Source organism: Staurois parvus, unplaced genomic scaffold, assembly GCF_062004578.1.
Source record: "Staurois parvus isolate SC_StPar_1 unplaced genomic scaffold, SC_StPar_1.0 ptg000020l, whole genome shotgun sequence".
Classification (NCBI taxonomy): Eukaryota; Metazoa; Chordata; class Amphibia; order Anura; family Ranidae; genus Staurois; species Staurois parvus.
The window spans coordinates 2,517,085-2,538,486 of NW_028317816.1; the positions used below are offsets into that span (position 1 = coordinate 2,517,085).

The 21,402-nt window shown below is 43.4% G+C and overlaps 1 protein-coding gene across 1 annotated transcript in view; it reads left to right on the top strand.

Moving 5' to 3' along the window:
• Positions 1 to 21,402, top strand: part of STARD3NL (STARD3 N-terminal like) — a 92,009-nt gene that overhangs the window by 43,999 nt on the left and 26,608 nt on the right. The window contains exons 2-5 of the mRNA XM_089687074.1: positions 2,695 to 2,867; positions 11,073 to 11,358; positions 14,715 to 14,792; positions 18,620 to 18,697. Coding sequence (XP_089543200.1) covers positions 11,134 to 11,358; positions 14,715 to 14,792; positions 18,620 to 18,697 — 381 coding nt within the window. The 5' untranslated portion in view covers positions 2,695 to 2,867; positions 11,073 to 11,133. The remainder of the gene's footprint in view (positions 1 to 2,694; positions 2,868 to 11,072; positions 11,359 to 14,714; positions 14,793 to 18,619; positions 18,698 to 21,402) is intronic.

The window sequence follows — 21,402 nt, forward strand, 5'->3', positions numbered from 1 at the left end:
TTTTAGGCACATAAACTCAGAAATGTTGCTTTACTAACATGTCCTATCTAAAACATATCTTGTATATATTTAAAATTGCATTGCAGACTTGAAACACAGCATGTCTCCCCCCACCAACCAACCATAGCAACTAAGAGAGGTTAGATGAAGATGGTGAATGGGGAATGTCCAAGCTGTGTGAAAAACACCCAACATGTTTCACAACTGGAGTCGCTTCCTCTGGGGCTAGCAACGCATCTAGAAATAATGAACAAACTTAAACAATAAGCATGTATAGAAAATCAGACAAAAATACAGTATAGGTACCGCCTCAAGGCACTTACAGTACATGGTTAGACAGTCAAAAGGAGAGAACGTTTCCTGATAGATAGCCACCATCCCCGAAGTATGGAGTTGAACATGAAAAAGGGAACCCCCTAAATTGATTGGGACTTTTACATCGATCCAGCAACTGCCTCAGTAACTGAGTTTACTGAGGCAGTTGATTGATCTATGTAAATCGTCTCTAACTTTAAACATTATGTCTTGACGGTGTCACGAATACCAATGATGGGGCACTATTCTTCCCACTGACACCAACGATGGGGCACTATTCCTCCCCCCACTGACACCAACGATGAGGCACTATTCCTCCCCCCACTGACACCAACGATGTGGCACTATTCCTCCCCCCACTGACACCAACGATGGGGCACTATTCCTCCCCCCACTGACACCAACGATGGGGCACTATTCCTCCCCCCACTGACACCAACGATGGGGCACTATTCCTCCCCCCACTGACACCAACGATGGGGCACTATTCCTCCCCCCACTGACACCAACGATGGGGCACTATTCCTCCCCCCACTGACACCAACGATGGGGCACTATTCCTCCCCCCACTGACACCAACGATGGGGCACTATTCCTCCCCCCACTGACACCAACGATGGGGCACTATTCCTCCCCCCACTGACACCAACGATGGGGCACTATTCCTCCCCCCACTGACACCAACGATGGGGCACTATTCCTCCCCCCACTGACACCAACGATGGGGCACTATTCCTCCCCCCACTGACACCAACTATGGGGCACTATTCCTCCCCCCATTGACACCAACGATGGGGCACTATTCCTCCCCCCACTGATACCAACGATGGGGCACTATTCCTCCCCCCACTGACACCAACGATGGGGCACTGTTCCCCCCCCACTGACACCAACGATGGGGCACTATTCCCCCCCCCCACTGACACCAACGATGGGGCACTATTCCCCCCCCCACTGACACCAACGATGGGGCACTATTCCCCCCCCCACTGACACCAACGATGGGGCACTACCCCCCCCCTCAAGTCTGAGTCCTAGCGACTTTGATGAATAGCAGCTCTAAAAAGAAATAGGCGTTGTGCTAATCTGGCAAGATCCTGGATGTTTCCAAACCTTTTCTTATAAAGGTAAATGCACAGTTGAAATACAGAAATTTGCTGTTACATAGGTAGTCTGGTTGAAAAAAAGTCCATCCAGTTCAACCCATAGAAGAAAAAAAAACACATACAAATAGAAAGCCTCCATATACACAATTCTATACCCACAGTTGATCCAGAGGAAGACGAAAAACCCCAATAAAGCATGATCCAATTTTCTGCAGTGGAGGAAAAAAAAGTCCTTCATGATCCCCCAAGAGGAAATTGGATATTCCCTGGATCATCTTTGCCTATAGGTATTAGTTTACAGTTTTATTGTGTGCATTTAGGAAAGGATCCAGGCCTTATTTAAATCAATCTACTGCACTGGCCACAACCAGCTCTTGAGAGAGTCTATTCCACATTTTCACAGCTTTTACTGGTACCTGCCAGAAAATATGTATTTGTCTGCAGCCAGTCTTGTGGTACATAAAGGGCTTGTGTTAATAGACATTTGTTTGCAGTTGAACTGCTTCTGTGCCCTTACAGGTCATTGGGAATACACATGCAGCTTAGGAAGCCAGAAGTGAATCAGATGGAGGACAGAAGTGCCTGTGAAGGAGCTCCAAAGCCTCTTAAACTGGCCTTCAATGCACCTGAAAGCGTGCTTCTGCTTCCTAGCTACACAAGTCCTTTATTTACACCGTAACAGAGCTTTTTCCTGGTCATTTTGAGGCTTTTTTTTGTGGGGGGGGGGGTGTTCTTTTAAAATATTTTTTTAAGCATTTCTTGTAAATGTGTCCTGGGCTGGGCAGGGCAAGGGGAGGAGAGCAGTTCTAGAGGAGGAGAGGTATTTTTTAGACCTCAAAATGCATGTAAAAAGCGCGTGTTGTGTCAGGCATTCCAATTGAAGTCTATGGGGCAGAAACACTTGATTGCACCGAAACATAGAGTGTACAAGGGACCAAACGTTAAAATGTGAATATGCATAATTACAAACATTGAGTGACTGAGAACTAAGGCACACACGAGCACAAGGAATTTAGAAAATATACGTCTCGATTAATCAGGTGACAAGTTTTTTTCTTTTTTACTTGCTGAAATCACTTTAGATGTATCCTCTTCTGAGCTCATGACAAAGTCCATTCTGCAAATTGTATAAAGCAAGATTATCAAATTTACTTCCTTGTAAAGAGCACCTGACATAAATATCTTTACCCGTCGACTTGTTTATGAATAACAGCAAAAGTATTTATAGCTGTGTAAAACCACTTGTATTTTTTTTTCTTCCTCCTTATTGCAGTTCAGTTGGATGATACAACCTTTATCTACAACACAATCACAAGGGGAAAGTGAAGTGCCTGGGACAGAGCCAAGCAGCATGTGATCTATGAGAAAATACTTTTGTTTCCACAATTTATGGAGTCACAGAAGGAAGTGAGATGAATAGTTCTGACTGACACACAGTTGTACAGTGTGAGTATTGTAGTCCCCATGCATACACAACATTGTATTTCTCAGCACTTGGAGCTACTGAATTATATTAGGGGTTTTTGATGCATTTTTTCTGGTTAGCAGCATTGTGGTCTAGAAATAAATTCCCAAACTGAGATGCAAAGTAAGAGGTTTCAATTCAAAAATTCCCTTGTGATTTGCAGCATTGTATGTGTATTTACAATGCACAAGATCGATTTTGGCCTACACTGAAAGTTATAATACAGTTGTACTCTTCAGTGTGCAGTTATATAGGGATGCAGGGTTTTTTTTCCTCAGAGTAAAGGTGCAGGAACTCACAAAGATCACACTTGTTTCTGCCCCCAACCCACCCCACCCCTAGAACTGCCCGCTTTAGAGAATAGGGAGCCAAGTATAATTTGGGGGGCTATACAAGTAATTTGTATGGAATTTGTTAATAAAAAGCAATGCAGTAAAATGTCCAAAACATTAGAAATATCCAACACTTATCAAAGTAAGCTCAGAGGCACTTCCAAATAATTTCAACATCATTGTCATGTATCTAGCAAACTGACATCCCCTCCATATCCAGCAAAGAGACAGGCCCATATATCCAGCATGGAGACGAGGCCCATATATCCAGCATGGAGACGAGGCCCATATATCCAGCATGGAGACGAGGCCCATATATCCAGCATGGAGACGAGGCCCATATATCCAGCATGGAGACGAGGCCCATATATCCAGCATGGAGACGAGGCCCATATATCCAGCATGGAGACGAGGCCCATATATCCAGCATGGAGACGAGGCCCATATATCCAGCATGGAGACGAGGCCCATACATCCAGCAAAGAGACGAGGCTCATACATCCAGCAAAGAGACGAGGCTCATACATCCAGCAAAGAGACGAGGCTCATACATCCAGCAAAGAGACGAGGCCCATATATCCAGCAAAGAGACGAGGCCCATATATCCAGCAAAGAGACGAGGCCCATTTATCCAGCAAAGAGACGAGGCCCATATATCCAGCAAAGAGACGAGGCCCATATATCCAGCAAAGAGACGAGGCCCATATATCCAGCAAAGAGACGAGGCCCATATATCCAGCAAAGAGACGAGGCCCATATATCCAGCAAAGAGACGAGGCCCATATATCCAGCAAAGAGACGAGGCCCATATATCCAGCAAAGAGACTAGGCCCATATATCCAGCAAAGAGACGAGGCCCATATATCCAGCAAGGAGACGAGGCCCATATATCCATGAAAGAGACGAGGCCCATATATCCATGAAAGAGACGAGGCCCATATATCCATGAAAGAGACAAGGCCCATATATCCATGAAAGAGACGAGGCCCATATATCCATGAAAGAGACGAGGCCCATATATCCATGAAAGAGACGAGGCCCATATATCCATGAAAGAGACGAGGCCCATATATCCATGAAAGAGACGAGGCCCATATATCCCTGAAAGACACGAGGCCCATATATCCCTGAAAGACACGAGGCCCATATATCCCTGAAAGACACGAGGCCCATATATCCCTGAAAGACACGAGGCCCATATATCCCTGAAAGAGACGAGGCCCATATATCCCTGAAAGAGACGAGGCCCATATATCCCTGAAAGAGACGAGGCCCATATATCCAGCAAGAAGACAGCCCAGTCTAGCAAAGAGACAAGGTCTATATATACAGCAAAGAGACAGAACCATAAATTCAGCAACCAGAAGGCCCAATCCGGCAAAAGAGCCATCCCCATATATTCAGCAAAGAGAAGGCCCAATCCAGCAAAGAAACATCCCCATATATTCAGCAAACAGATAGCCCAATCCAGCAAAGAGACATCCCCATATATTCAGCAAACAGATGGCCCAATCCAGCAAAGAGACATCCCCATATATTCAACAAAGAGATGTCCCAATCCATCAAAGAAACATGCCCATATTTTCAGCAAAGAGATGGCCCAATCCAGCGAAGAGACTTATCTCTATAGAGCAAAGAGACACACACAGCCCTTTCCAGCAACATTGTCCATCAATTTACCAAAAAAAACTGTCTAACAACTTTTCTCCACAGTGAACACTGAGCAGTCAGTCAGGACAGGCTACCTGCACTGACTGCAGCTCTTCCTCACAGCTGAGCTATGGCTGGTGGCAAAAGGAGCATCTGGTCTGCAGGGAGAGGCTCTGCTCTCTCAAGCTGCAGCCATAACTATGTGAGTTGTTGCAGCTGCCAGCTCACTCTTCACCCGCCCAGATAAGCAATACGGAGTACTTTGCTCCCTCACTGTCTCTGGCAGACGCACCAGAACCCCGTTCTGGTAAGTTCCGCCAGAAACAAAGTCCTGTAGGGATGTATGTTACTAAGTTTAAAGGTGTGGCATAAAGGAAGGCAGTTCTGACATGGGGAAGCTGTGCCATGTTAGAATAACTTTGGATTTTCTGGACCTTATTTATTATATTGGATCTGAACTCAAAAATTGAAGACTTCCTATGTTGAAGGGAAAATGTTAATTGTGCCTGAAAATGTACCCTTTTATCTAGAATTCCTCTTGAAAACTAGCAGTGCACTGTCTGGCATGTAAGTGTGCCTGGTCACTCCTGTGTCTATATTTCTGCAGTGTGAAATCTAAGGTATTGCTGCCTCTGAATGTCCCAGAAGTTTTAGGCCTTGTGCATGCTTGAGCTCAATAATGCTTCTTTTACAAGCGTTTTTAGCTTTTTTTTGTTTTCTCTCCTCTGACTCTAAACTCCCCTCTATGTTAGCCTATGTATCCATGCACACATACAGTTGTGACCAAAATTATTCAACCCCCAATGCTGTAAAGGGGTTTAGGGACTATAGTGTACATTTGGAATTGTATTCAGAATCAAATCCTACAAGGACGTTGTAACTACCCAAATGCAACTAAAATGACATCAATTGTTTATGTAATACAGTAGTAAATGGTTCTTATGTGGTTTCTTCATTGCCACAATTATTCAACCCCTTAAAGACTACCACTCTGAAGAACAGAGGTTCATACAGGTGCTTTCCATCAGGTATTGAAAACACCTGTGGATGTCACCGAGCAGCAATCAAGCATAATAAGCACCAATTAGGCAGCTTTAAAATGACTGTGATACTCAGCTCCTTCTAGACATTTACTGGTGTGGTTACAAACATGGTGAAGGCAAGAGAATGGTCCAGGAAGACAAGAGAAGAGGTGATTTCTCTTCACAGGAAGGGCAATGGCTATAAGAAGATTGCAAAGATGTTAAACATACCAAGAGACACCTTAGGAAGCATCATTCGCAAATTCAAGGCAAAGGGCACTGTTGAAACGCTACCTGGTCGTGGCAGAAAGAAGATGCTGACTTCGACTGCTGTGCGCTACCTGAAGCGTAGAGTGGAGAGAAGTCCCCGTGTGACTGCTGAGGAACTGAGAAAAGATTTGTCAGATGTGGGTACAGAAGTTTCAGCCCAGACAATAAGACGCACACTGCGTAATGAAGGCCTCCGTGCCAGAACTCCCAGGCGTACCCCCTTGCTGTCTCCAAAGAATAAGAAGAGTCGACTGCAGTATGCCAAAAGCCATGTGGACAAACCACAAAAGTTGTGGGATAGTGTTCTGTGGACTGATGAAACAAAATTAGAACTGTTTGGGCCCATGGATCAACGCTATGTTTGGAGGAGGAAGAACAAGGCCTATGATGAAAAGAACACCTTGCCTACTGTGAAGCATGGTGGAGGGTCAATCATGCTTTGGGGCTGTTTTGCTTCTGCAGGTACAGGGAAGCTTCAGCGTGTGCAAGGTACCATGAATTCTCTTCAGTACCAGGAGATATTGGATGGAAACGTGATGCAGTCCGTCACACACCTGAGGCTTGGGAGACGTTGGACCTTTCAACAGGACAATGATCCCAAGCATACCTCCAAGTCCACTAGAGCATGGTTGCAGAGGAAAGGCTGGAACATTTTGGAGTGGCCATCGCAGTCACCAGACTTAAATCCGATTGAGAACCTCTGGTGGGACTTAAAGAAAGCAGTTGCAGTGCGCAAGCCTAAGAATGTGACTGAACTGGAGGCCTTTGCCCATGAAGAATGGGCGAAGATACCCGTAGATCGCTGCAAGACACTTGTGTCAAGCTATGCTTCACGTTTAAAAGCTGTTATAACTGTAAAAGGATGCTGTACTAAGTACTAAGATTGAATGTCACTTGGGGGTTGAATAAAACTGATAATGCTGTGAGCACAGAAAAGACATTTGTGGTTATTTCATTATAACTGTTATGTTATATTTGTCTGACCTACAAGTGCCTCTTTAATGTAAATGTAAGCAAGATGACTGAATGATCAAAAGCAATGTCAAACTGGCCAAAACACTCAATTTCAGTGGGGGTTGAATAATTTTGGTCACAACTGTAGGTGTTTACAGGAGTTAAGAGACAGAGAAAAAAACAATCAGGTGTGCGTTCGAGAGAAGTATTTTGTAAGAAAAGAAAAATGCTTGACGCCTGTAAACGCGTGTTAATGCTAGGCGCGTTTGGCGCTTGAGCGCTTTTTTCATTTCAGTTGCCAGAATAAATTAATATTCTGGCCAATTAAATGAATAAATGCCCAAGCGTCTGACGCTCCTTAATGCTTTTGAAAAGACACAGCATAGGCACGTTTTTGCAGCTCCTTTTCCCTTGCAGGAGAAAAGTGTTTAGAAGAGCCCCAGTGGGCATGAAGCCTTAGAGTAAGATTTGTTGATGTCACTGCAGTGCCACTCACTGTTTTACTTGCTTGTAGGCTCTGATATTTGGAAGGAAAGCCCTGCCTCTACTAAGATGGCTGCCTTCACACAGAGGCACAGTGCAGAACAAGGAATGATAAGTAATCATCAGCTGCAGGAAGACCATAGGCAGTGCTATTGACTAGTCCTTTTCCCTCTACCTGCCTTATTTTGGGCATAGCCTCCAGACATCAGTTCCTATTAACAATGAAAGAAACAGCAACATGGATAGATCACTAGGATATGTTTGTATTGGGGAACCATACGAGCACAAGGATATATGTGTGCAAAGAAACCTCGATCCATGAACCTATCATGCAAACCTTACACTGACAATGCTTTACTGATTACAGCGTGTTTCCAGGTTGTAGGGTGCATTGAATAACCAAATAATGCTCCACTTAATTCCCTTTCATTCTCATAAGGTGCGCTAAAGAATGCATGCATAAATTGTACCCCTCAGTTGGAGTGGGGCTGAGGGCATAGCAGGGGCGTGGCCAAACTCTAAGAGTGGGTGCAGCTTAAAGTGGGAGGGGAATTTGCCACTGTGTCAGTAAAATGATGGTGGGCGCTGGGAGGCTGGGGTGAGGGCTGTTTGGGGTGTACCATGTTTATTTTATTTATTTCAGGTACTTGTATAGCGCCGTCAATTTTAAACAGCGCTTTACATATATATATTTTGTACATTCACATCAGTCCCTAACCCTCAAGGGGCGTACAATCTAAGGTCCCTAACTCACATTCATACATACACATACTAGGGCCAATTTAGACAGGAGCCAATTAACCTACCAGCATGTCTTTGGAGTGTGGGAGGAAACCGAAGTACCCAGAGGAAACCCACGCAGGCACAGGGAGAACATGCAAACTCCAGGCAGGAGGTGCCGTGGCTGGGATTTGAACCAACGACCCTAGTACTGCGAGGCGGAAGTGCTAAACATTTAGCCACTGTGCTGCCCATGTTGCAGTGGTGTCCAGTGTTAACTTTGAGCCTGTTTGGGGTGTGCTTGTAACACTGGATTTCCTGAACCCTCAGAGGTTTTGAATGCACTTTGGGTTGTAGAACTAGGCTACAGTCCAGTGGCTCATCTGTATGCTGCAGTTCAGGAAGGGCTGCAGTAGCGCTTTCAGTGCTCCATGGAGAGTGTAGTGGGGAGGATCGATGCTGCAGAGTGGAACAGGTCCCAACTGATGGAGGCACCATAATGGACTAGAGGCCACAGAAGCCCTGAGGAGAGGTGGGTGGGCCATTTCTGGTGCAGCTCTGGACTCAGGGTCTCTCTCCTACACCACTTCCTCTTTGCCCCCAGATTGCAGAAGGTGGTATCCAGTCTTAGGGCCTGTTCATGGTGCCCCAGACAGCTGCTGCACACTAAATTGCAGTTGTGTTCCGACCGTAGTGCGTTGGTGTTAGGGGGACTGTGAGATGCGTGTTTCAGCACATCACACAGCTCCCCTTTTTTCTTTCTTTTTTTTTTGTATGAACTTTATTTCAAGTGCACAAAAGTGGCACTTGATTCATATCACTGTGTAACAGCACAGTGGGTTGCGTTGTTGTACAGTGCCATTCAATTCCATCCTGTGTGCTTCGATAAAGTGCAGCATGTTTTCATTTTATCGCAGCTCACTAGGGTGCATTGCAGTGTGACTAGGACACACAAAAATCTGTTGTTTTCTGTGTGTCTTAGTTGTGACTTGTGTTCTTCTAGTGCAGTAAAGCGCAGGTCACTGCACTGTATGTGAACAGGGTCTTAAAGGGGATGAAGGACATATCTCTCCATCAGGGACTGATTGCGGTGCTGGCAGTCCGAACTTTAGAATGATTGTCATAAGACCTTACACACACTTATTTAATTTATTTTATTTATCACAGGTATTTATATAGCGCTGTCAATTTACACAGCGCTTTACATATATATTGTACATTTACATCAGTCCCTAACCCTCAGGGGTGTACAATCTAAGGTCCCTAACTTACATTCATACATACACATACTAGGGCAAATTTAGACAGGAACCAATTAACCTACCAGCATGTCTTTGGAGTGTGGGAGGAAACCGGAGTACATGAAGGAAACCCTTGCAGGCACAGGAAGAACATGCAAACTCCGGGCAGGTGGTGCCATGGTTGGGATTCAAACCAATGACCCTAGTTTGATTTTTTTTCTATTGAATTAATTCTTAGAGCAGGCATGTCAAACTCTGATAAAAAACAAGACAGTGGGCCTAATTAAGAGGGCTAGGGGCCATGTTATCTCTGCTGAGGACCTCACCTACCATTGTTTCAGAAAAAGTTTATGACCCTTCGAATTTATTAAATTCAAAAATGTAATTTACAATATTTAATGACAGACCAAGGGACCATAAACACATCTTGAAGTATGTATTTGCAAAATTACGTAAGGAAATGTAACTTATCAAGTGGAACACAGCCAGAGACACATTAATGTTTTATTTTTTTTAAATCTTGAAAGCTTTCAGGGGTGCATGGAGGAAGAAATACGTCTGTGTGTGGCTCATAAAACAGTTTTGACCCAGTGAATATTTTAAAAATTCAAGGATAAGTTCACCATTGGGAACATGTTACACGTTCCACACGTTTTAGGGTGGAACATGTAACATGTTCCCAATTTTGAAGCTGCCTCCTGCTGCCCTGCTGCCCCTCTCTCCCTATGAGAGAAGTATGGGGAGAAGTTCCCCATACTAGCTGTCACTTTTCAAAAACAGAGGGGCTGAGTGGGGCCCCGCCCCCGCCTTGCCACGTCATTCATGCACAGTCCTCTGAATGAATGAACTACAGGTCCCGACAGCCTTTGCGGCTATTGGCTTGTAGTCCTCAAAGAATTATCATGGCAATGTGAGCACCAAGGTAGTTCATTGATTCCTCCTGTCAGAAGTATCGGCTTGCTCGCACTGGATGTACGAGCAGGCAGATGCATTGACAGTCTGCAGGAGACCTGCATGGTATCAGCGATCTGCTGATTGCTCGTACAATGCTTTAGAGGCTCTTAACACAAAAAATAATAAATGCTAGTTTTTTTACCTGCAAAAAAATATGCATTTATTATGTTTTGTGGAAAGGTGAACTTATCCTTTAAAGCAGAAGAAAGATAAAGATAACATTATATAAGCAAACAGAAAACATACAGTTTAACTATCATGTCCATGCAATCAGGGCCCAAACATGTACACGTAACTCTCACGCAGATTTTCTCACACATGAAAATTATTTCCTTTGATGACCCTTTGATCCTCAAAACACATTAGATTTTAAAGGTATACAGTTCTGCATAAAATAATTTCTAAAAAAAAATTTCTAGCGCTACCTGATTTTCATATTTCTCCTAAATATGGTTGTAACATGTTCACAAAGGTGAACATATCCTTTAAAATTATGAGATTGAAGAATGCGCAAAATGCTAGTGCATGCAATGTGGTTGATTTGTGTATTTTATTTTCAGAGATGCAGACCCATTTAAGTGATGCTAGGAGCAGGACGTTGTCATTCTCATCACGCTCAAGATGAACCTGCAGACAGGTGACACCGACCACTCTCAGAACAGTATTTGGGGTTCACGCAGCTCTGTTCATGACGCCCATTCCATTACCAGTGCTGAGTTTGTGGCCAGGCTTGAATCCTATGAGAGCTCAGGGAAGAAAAGTATATCTGATGTCAGAAGAACCTTCTGCCTCTTTGCCACCTTTGATGTCTTGTTTGTCACTCTGCTGTGGATCATAGAACTAAATGTGAGTTTTTTTATTTATGCTTTGTCCATGTGTTCTTTAAAGCCCAAATGAACTTTCAGTTCAAATCAGCTAAGCTAATTATTCCTGGTGCAGGACAACGAAAGGCGTGCACAGTCTAATAGTTTGTTTTTCTTGAGAAAGCAGTCAAATTCTGTGCAAAAAAGCCTCTCTGTCTCTTTGCAGGGGTCTGGCATACACCCTCTTCTGTTCTGTGTCAGTCTGCAGAGAGCTTTGCCAATTGCAGAGCTCTAGGTCTGTCTCAGCAGTGGGTGTGTTGCACCTGTACAGAGTGACTCTTGCTTCCACACAAAGATGCTGGCAAGGGACAGCCATGTCTGCTAAAGCTGAGGCTACTTTCCTAAGAAAACCAACTGTAAGACCGTTGTGCAGCAGCGATAAAGCACTAGAGAGCAATATGATTAGATCTAGTTTCTGCTACTGCTGACATTTTGGATCTTAATCTATGTTTGCTTGTACCATTGGCAGTGGACACTGTCTAGGATCTGTAGCACTTTTATTTAGGAAAAATACCTTTTTTACTGACATTTCTGATCAAGACCGTATAATCAAAAACATAGCAGTCTGAAATGTCATTACAAACTGAAATAACTAACATTTTATATGGCTGTGGGAGCAATGTGTATATTCATGAATGACCCTAAAACTATTTTTCCTAGGCACTTAGTTTTTTTTAAGTTCGATACCTCTTAAAAGTTAGTTAGAATCTCCTTACATCATCAGAATTGTCTAATAGCATATGAAAATCACCAGGTCACTGTAGGTTTGCAATGAAATAGGTGCATAATGGAGGATGTAGACCAGGGTTTCTCAACTTTGTTTACCTTGGAGGAACCCGTGGCAAAAGGTTTGAGATCTCGAGGAACCCCTTAAATAATGTTCAGATCTACAGCTCACAGAACATTGGTGTGATCAGCGAGCTGTTGATATAGCAACAACTATTTTTAGAAACAGCATTAAATATTAGAGAAAATAATACAACTTTCCTATTTAATATGAGACTTGTGCTTGCTTTTTTTCTTTACAGATGCTCCGATCTAAATTGAACGTGAGAAAAACAGTGTACAGGAGTTCAGCCGGGAGGGATACAGAGGGTCACATCAGGGCACAGCACAGAGATTCAGCAGGACAGAGCTCGGGGTCAGCAGGGCAGAGCTCAGGGAGCAACAGGGCAGAGCTCAGGGGGTCAGCAGGGCAGAGCTCTGGGAGCAGCAAGGCAGGGTACAGGGGGTAGTAGCAGGGCACCTTACATGGGGTGCAGCAGCGAGGTACAGTACTGGGAGGCAGCAATCTAAAAGCGGTTCAGTCACAAACTTATGCAGAGCTATGTGGGGAAGCTGCTGTGATAAGAGTCCTGTTGTGGCATGCTGTTCCCCGCTGGCCTTCATCTCTCATCCATCCCATGTGATGTCACATACAAGCACCTGGGATGGACAGGAGGGGACACTGGAGACATTTGTTGCTTCCCTGTGCCAATCTGCATGCGGGGGAATTGTGGTGATGCGATCTACCCATCAGCTGTTTTCAGTTTATGGTTTTATCTTTGCGTAACCCATGGGAATTTTACGCAAAACCCTGATGTAGATTAAGCAAGGATGTAGAATGATGGTAATGGGAGGCCTAGCTACAGCTGCAGTATAAGTCTTGAAAATGGATTTATATACAAAATACTGCATTATTTAAAAAAGATTAGTTATCTGTGTCATTTGGAGGATTGTACGAGTTATGTAATAATATTTTCAAATGCATAGCAATATATTTCACAAAGATCATTGGTATGGTATAATGTATTACTGTAAGTGAAATCAACATTCTAGATGCAAACAAGTAAGAAAAATAAATTAATTTGCACAACACAGACCATTTAATTAATATTCATTCAAAGCTTTTCAAACAGGTTCTCTGGTTCCCTGCTCACAACCCAAAGCATTCCTGTTATGTCTGGTTCCTAGCCTCCCCAGTGGGTTTCTTTTGCACATCATAGTATAAATGATGTAATGCAGACTTTTGTAAGCATCTGTTCTGCATTCATCATGCTGTGATGTTTTATACATGAAGACTGCAAAAAGAAATCCATGAAATGGTTGTGTTCATGATTTCCATATAACCATTCTCCTGAAAAGTTTAGTACAGTCTCCTTTTGAGCTACCAAAAACTGTAATTCAAAAACCTACCTAGTAGTAAAAAAAGAATCAAATTGCCTTCTGGAGGCCCTCACAGTAGACTTGGTAAATCTTAAGGAGATTTTACAATCTGTATATAAAATGTATAGTCACCATATTCAGCTTAATAGTCCAAATTAAAAAAATGCAATTTTTGGTGCAGTACTCTCCTCCTATTCAGTATAGCTGAGATAGAAAAATAGCTACTCAAAAATACGAACCGTGAATGTTGTTGAATGGAGTACTTTGCAGTGGATGTGTCCAGACTAATGAAGACATGGACTGCTGAGCTCCATGCTAAAACTGACAGCCCATGGCAGCTTCCTAGTGTTTTTATGACAAACACATACAAAAATGCCATATTTATTACATATGTAGCCTGCCTGTACAGCAAATACTGTATACTGTCTGCCCCCCCAGCACTCACTGGAGCACTGGGCTGTAGAGGGGGGTTGGAGCGGCTGTCTCAGGCTCTCAGAGGCTCGATGAGAGGCTGAGCCAAGTGCTGGTCCACGCTCCTGGGTGGTTCCCCACCATACGCTTGTGATCTTCCCCAGCCTGAATGAGCTGAGTGAGGTCAGCCGACAAAGGACTTTAGCAAGCTGTCAGCTGAGGTCACAAGAGTGCAGAATGCAAAGATTTGCAAAACAAGCTTTGGCTGTATTTCTCTTTTAAACCTGCAGAGTGGCCCATTTCTTCTTTTAGCAACAAAACTTTACTACTGCTTTAATTAGAGGAATGCTAAAACCTCTGTCAACCATTTGTTGTTGTCTGTTTCCTTGTTGCAGATTTACTCTCGCTGCCTATCTGGTATTAGTTTGTCCACAAAACAGTAAGTGAGGGGAAAGCTCTAATAGAGCTCAGGAAAGCAGTAACACCTAACTGGGGTTCTAAACTATCTCTATTCTATTCACAACTAAAAAGAACAGTTTGGGGTATAGATATAGGATCTTTTACAGGCCTTTGTAGTGATGTTTTAAACAAAAGAAAAACCTGCAAGGTGCTAACTTGGACCAAAAGAGTTTTTTGATGCTCTAAAAAGCCATTCTCGAGGCAAGTTAGTAATAGAGTATTATTGTATCAGTTAGAAATTGTTTGTATATTAAAGTATGTAGTATTGGAGTTTTTTTTGGTGAGAGTTAATGCCAAGTAAACCATATATTTTTTGTTTCTTAGGCAAAAACTAATATTATTGAGGCCTTGCAGAAAGAAGTTTTACAATATGACTACTACTATTCATTTTTTGACATATTTGTAAGTATATATATATAGGCTCTGTGTGTTTGTCTGTCTGTCTCTCTCTCTCTCTCTCTCTCTCTCTCCCCCTCACATTTTTGTAAATATTTTATTATATATTTTCATGTGACAACACTGAAGAAATGACACTTTGCTACAATGTAAAGTAGTGAGTGTACAGCTTGTACATATAACAGTGTAAATTTGCTGTCCCCTCAAAATTACTCAACACACAGCCATTGATGTCTAAACTGCTGCCAACAAAAGTGAGTACACCCCTAAGTGAAAATGTCCAAATTGGGCCCAGTTAGCCATTTTCTCTCCCCGGTGTCATGTGACTCATTAGTGTTACAAGGTCTCAGGTGTGAATGGGGAGCAGGTGTGTTAAATTTCGTGTTATCTCTCTCACTCTCTCATACTGGTCACTGGAAGTTCAACATGGCACCTCATGGCATTTTCAAGTATTTTCTGAGGATCTGAAAAAAAGAATTGTTGCTCTACATAAAGATGACCTAGGCTATAAGAAGATTGCCAAGACCCTGAAACTGAGCTGCAGCATGGTGGCCAAGACCATACAGAGTGCACGTGCTCGACGTCATGTCCAGAGGTTGTCTTTGGGAAATAGATGTATGAGTGCTGCCAGCATTGCTGCAGAGGTTGAAGGGGTGGGTGGTCAGCTTGTCAGTGCTCAGACCATACAATGTACACTGCATCAAATTGGTCTGCATGGCTGTCATCCCAGAAGGAAACCACTTCTAAAGAAGATGCATGGATTACTAGAACCATGTCCTGTGGTCTGATGAGACCAAGATAAACTTATTTGGTTCAGATGGTGTCAAGCGTGTGTGGCAGCAACCAGGTGAGGAGGACAAAGACAAGTGTGTCTTGCCTACAGTCAAGCATGATGGTGGGAGTGTCTTGGTCTGGGGCTGCATGAGTGCTGCCGGCACTGGGGAGCTACAGTTCGTTGAGGGGACCATGTATGCTAACATGTACTGTGACATACTGAAGCAGAGCATGATCCCCTCCCTTCGAAAACTGGGCGCAGGGCAGTATTCCAACATGATAACGACCCCAAACACACCTCCAAAACGACCACTGCCTTGCTAAAGAAGCTGAGGGTAAAGGTGATGGAATGGCCAAGCATGTCTCCAGACCTAAACCCTATTGAGCATCTGTGGGGCATACTCAAATGGAAGGTGGAGGAGTGCAAGGTCTCTATCATCCACCAGCTCTGTGATGTCATCATGGAGGAGTGGAAGAGGACTCCAGTGGCAACCTGTGAAGCTCTGGAGAACTCCATGCCCAAGAGGGTTAAGGCAGTGCTGGAAATTAATGGTGGCCACACTAAATATTGACACTTTGGACCCAATTTGGACATTTTCACTTGGGGTTCACTCCCTTTTGTTGCCAGCATTTTTTTCTACTTGTAGCAAAGTGTCATTTCTTCAGTGTTGTCACATGAAAAGATATGGGGTGTACTCACTTTTGTGAGATACTGTATACTGATATGGACTGGGTAATGTGTTAGGAATGTAAGGATGCCCCATCGTTTGATGGAAATGAAAATTATCAACCTACAGAGGACTGTATTCAAAGACACCCTAACAGTGGAGCAGTCCAGCTGACTCCTCCACTGTCAGAATGCACTGACACAGCTGGGGAGTGGGGGATTCCTGCATCCACTTGGAATTTGTGGATAAGGGAAGCTTTTTTTTTTTTTTTTTTTTTTCATTCAGCGTGCTGGCTAAATGAAAAAAAACTGAGCCACGTATGGCCAGCCTTAGCTTCAGTTCCTGAGTCATAGGATTCAGTCTGTACATGAAGGGGCCAGGCTATGTAGTAACTCTTTCTCATGCAGATGAAACAGGTTCTGTGAAAGTCTATGCACCACATAGGACACGGCAGCAATGATTGACACCCCCAAAGCCTAAGGGACTTGTCTTAAACTGGCCATACATGTTAAGCCCTGTGGGTTGAACAACCAAAATTAGTTAGTTGCCCCGACTGAACATCTTAAGTGGATGAATCTTCAGTGCAGGCTATTGTGTTCTGACAGCTAAGATTCATGACTGTTAGAATAACTGGACAGTACCTGCATCCGAATGAATGCAAGCACTATAAAGCAGAGACATTTTTGCCTGGCTCCTTTGACAATATTCTATTGAAAACTCACTTTTGTCAAGCTAGGCGGTGTCGACAGGGCCCCCTTTGAAGCAATTTTCAGCCAATTCAGCTGAACCAAATTTTGATCCATATATGACCATCTTAAGACAGTCACTGGATCATCTGGTAGACTGGGTATCTGTAGTTTGAAAGTGTGCCTGCTGTAATGCCCTCCAGTGAAAGTTTGGAGGCACACAGTAGGGAGGGGGAAAATAAAGAGCAGAACATTTTTCTACCAAGCACCAGAGGCAATTAGAAAATGGAACAGAAAAAATACGTCTGGAGTTCTCCTTTAGGCAATACAGTCCTAGTCGTGGAACTGCCTGACATGTTGACAGTTTCAGTTTCTTATGCTAGATGCTTGTGAAACTTCCGTGCCTTTTGATAAGAATAACGAACGCGTAACTAGATTAAGTAGTGGTTTTATATGTGCCCAAATTTCAGGTTTAAAGCACACTTACAGATTTAAAATTATACAGTCTATTACCATACAGTATTGCCTGAAAATAAGGTTCATCAAGTGTGTAAAACACAGAGAATAAATACAATTCCTATTTGGTAAATTGTATAGTAGTGCTTCAAAAAAGGAGTACTTGCTGGGCATCTCAGTTCCCCCTTAATGTACAGGTAAAGTAACTAAATAACATTTAGTTTATTAAAGCATTGTGTGGCATAAACAATGGCTATTTTTAAAGAGAACACTGTTTTGACCTTATTCATCCTTTTCTACATATCATCACTGCTGATCTCCTCCAGCCTTTTTCTGCAGCTACAAGTGTATACACATGCACTCCATCAACTGCTGCATATGATATCTCAGGGCAGGTTTCCTGATGGTGATAAGAGTGGCACATGTGTGGGCTTGCCACCTATAGTCTCCATAGGGAGAGTGTGTGACAGGATGACAGTTCATGAAAACATTTGGGATAGAGCTTTGTCACCGCATAACAGAAAGTACCTGGACAAGGACATTCATGGCAAGATCACCAGATATTATTTTAATGAAAATGTAAACCCAACATTTCATATTCCTGATTTGTGTCTGTTGTACCATGTACTGATTCCTTTGTGTGAAATCCCTGCTGTTCCTGCCAGTCCCTCTGTTTTTCTATTAAAGATTGACCACACTAGGCATGAGAGCACAGTGTGGTCAGCTGTCTAGCTATGCTGGGAACTCAGCCTGCTCTCCTCCAATGATCAGACTTGTGCTGACATGCACAGCCATTCACTGGGAAGACACAAGTCTGATCATTGGAGGGGAGCAGGCTGAGTTCATTATAAAACATTATAAATACATTTTTCGTCTTTTTTATAAGTGATCACATACCCTCTGCTGTCAGCTGCTGTTTCTATTCCCTGAGCTCCTTATGCAGCTGACAGCAGAGGGTATGTGATCACTTATAGAAAAGACGTAAAAAGTATTTATGATGTTTTTTATATCCACAAATGTTCTACCTTTGATTTCTATTTTAAACTGAATTGGTTGTTTCACACGGTGAGGGTTTACAAATACTTTAATCTAAGCCACAGATTTGACAACATTCAAAATGACGTCTGAAATGACATTTACATATGTTAAAATTTATATGTGATTTTTGTAGTTGGGTGTACATATACTTTATTATTCTGTAAAAAATTTTTTTTTTTTAACCTCAAGCTCTTTGCTTTCTTTTTTACAGTTGCTGTCATTCTTTCGATTTATTGTGCTTGTTGCTGCATATGCAATTTGCAAACTACGCCACTGGTGGGCAGTAGCAGTGAGTGTCTCTTTCAATGCTTCTCAAATATTCTGATGTGTAAACAAGCTAAATTTTTATTTGCTTATACTTACTGTAATACATAATACACACACCGACCTTGCATATTTTGATTTTAGCATTTTGCTAAAAGATTTTACAACTTTTTACTAACACTTGCATGACTTTTTAGGGCCCTTTCACACTGATGTTCGATCGGGTCCGCCTGCCCGTTTTTCAGGCAGACCGAACAGAACCTCTGTTCTTCTCTATGGATTGCGGGTGTATTTACACTGCCAACATCCAATCCGAACCGACCCGAAAAAAAGGAATGAAAGGGGATCCAAGTCCCCTCTCGTCCATTGGGTTTGATTAAAACGGACAGGTGGTCCATTTTCATCCTACCGCCCATTGAGGAGAGCGAGCTGCTCTGTGTCCGCTCTGCAGCAGCAGAGCAGGCACAGACCTGTCATCTGCTTGTTCAGCGGAGAACTCCCCACTGAGCCAGCAGATCTGCTAAACTGGTCCACTCCATGTGAAAGGACGCTTACACTTTTTAAGGCTATGTTGGGTTTTTTATTGTTTTAATCAATACACTGCTGACATTTTTTAAATAAATTAACAAATCGAAAAAAAATAGGACATTTTATAGTAGCATTTACAATACATTTTGAAGTAAGCTTTTTCTACTATTTAGAATAATGTAATTAATTTTTACACAATGTAATGCTTTCTAACACTGTAGCTTTTTCTCTGTGCACAGTAGGTTCACAGAGAAAGAGGCACAGTGCCACCTGCAGGCAAGAAAAGTTGATAAACCAATTTCTGGTGATTACCATGGTTGGATTTCATGGTGATAGCACTATCTGGAACCATGCTCATCTATGTCGTGGTCTCAGAACTAGGTGTGTGCTCCTAGTTTATATTTCTAACTTTGGTTAATGTTTTCATAGCATTGTTCATCTACAGTTTGCCAACTTAAATTAGCTGAAGTACCCATTTTCTATTCTATTGATTAATTTCCACTCCAAATTTCCCCATAGGGCTTATTTTCAAAAGCTACAGTCATGGCTGCCCCTCTAAAAAGTGATCCAGAAGCATTTCACAGGTGGCTCAAAGGTGGTAAACTCCTCAATGCCTATTTTAACCCTTAAAAGCCCACAGCATTGCAGTTGCAGCTGAGCCTCGTTCACTTGTGGCGTAGCTGCGGCAGTGTGTACTAATATGGCTAGTGGCCATGGTAATTTGCGACTGGGAGGTAAAACTGTGGCTTTATTGCCTATTCTTACTGCCGACGGCTGCCATGTGAGCGTGGTCTTAGAGTTTATTAGGGGAGAAGATGGAAGAAAGCATATACACTGCTCAAAAAAAATTAAGGTACACTTTGAAAACACATCAGATCTCAATGGGAAAAAATATCATACTGGATATTCTACTGGTGCTCAGTAGTTTGTATGGCCCCATGTGCTTGTATGCATGCCTGAAATCGTTGGGGCATGCTCCTAATGAGATGATGGATGGTGTCCTGGGGTATTTCCTCCCAGGTCTGCAATAGGGCATCACTGAGCTTCTGGACAGTCTGAGGTGCAACCTGGCGGCGTCGGATGGAACGAAACATATCCCAGGGGTGTTCTATTGGATTTAGGTCAGGGGACATGGCGTTGGTGTCATTCAATGGTTACAATTCCTGCATCCTGCAGGAACTGCCACATTCTCTTACCACATGAGGCCGTCATTGTCGTGCACTGGGAGGAACCCAGGACCCACTGCACCAGCGTAGGGTCTAACAATGGATCCAAGGATTTCATCCCGATACCTAATGGCAGTCATTGTGCCATTGTCTAGATCATAGAGGTCTCTGTGTCCCTCCATGGATATGCCTCCCCAGACCATCACTGACCCACCACCAAAACAGCCATGCTGAACGATGTTACAGGCACCATAATGGCTTCTCCAGACCCTTTCACGTCTTTGAAAAGCACAGGGTGCCAGTGGCTGCCAATTCTGGTGTTCAGTGGCAAATGCCAGCCAAGCTCTATGGTGCCGGGCAGTGAGCCCAGGGCCCAATAGAGGACGTTGCACCCTCAGGCCACCCTCATGAAGTCTGTTTCTGATTGTTTGGTCAGAGACATTCACACCAGTGGCCTGCTGGAGGTCATTTTGTAGGGCTCTGGCAGTGCTCATCCTGTTCCTCCTTGCACAAAGGAACAGATACTGGTCCTGCTGATGGGTTAAAGCGGAGCTCCACCCAAAAGGGGAAGTTCCGCTTTAAGGACTGCTCCCCAGCTCCTCATTAAGGATTGGCACCTTTGGGGAGTGGGTACCCGAATTTGACACATACCTGCTCTCACTTCTGGTCTGATCGCCTAGGTGTAAGTGGCTGTTTTTTCAAAGTCAGCAGCTACAGTTTTTGTAGCTGCTGACTTTTCTTTTTTGATAGGTCGAGTGGAACTCCGCCTTAAGGACCTTCTATGGCCCTGTCCAGCTCTCCTAAAGTAACTGCCTGTCTCCTGGAATCTCCTCCATGTTTTTGAGACTGTGCTGGGAGACACAGCAAACCTTCTCACAATGACATGTATTGATGTGCCATCCTGGAGGAGTTGGACTGCCTGTGCAGCCTCTGTAGGGTCCAGGTATTGTCTCATGCTACCAGTAGTGACACTGACCCTAGCCAAATGCAAAACTAATGAAAAACAGAAGAGATGAATAGGGAAAAAATGTCAGTG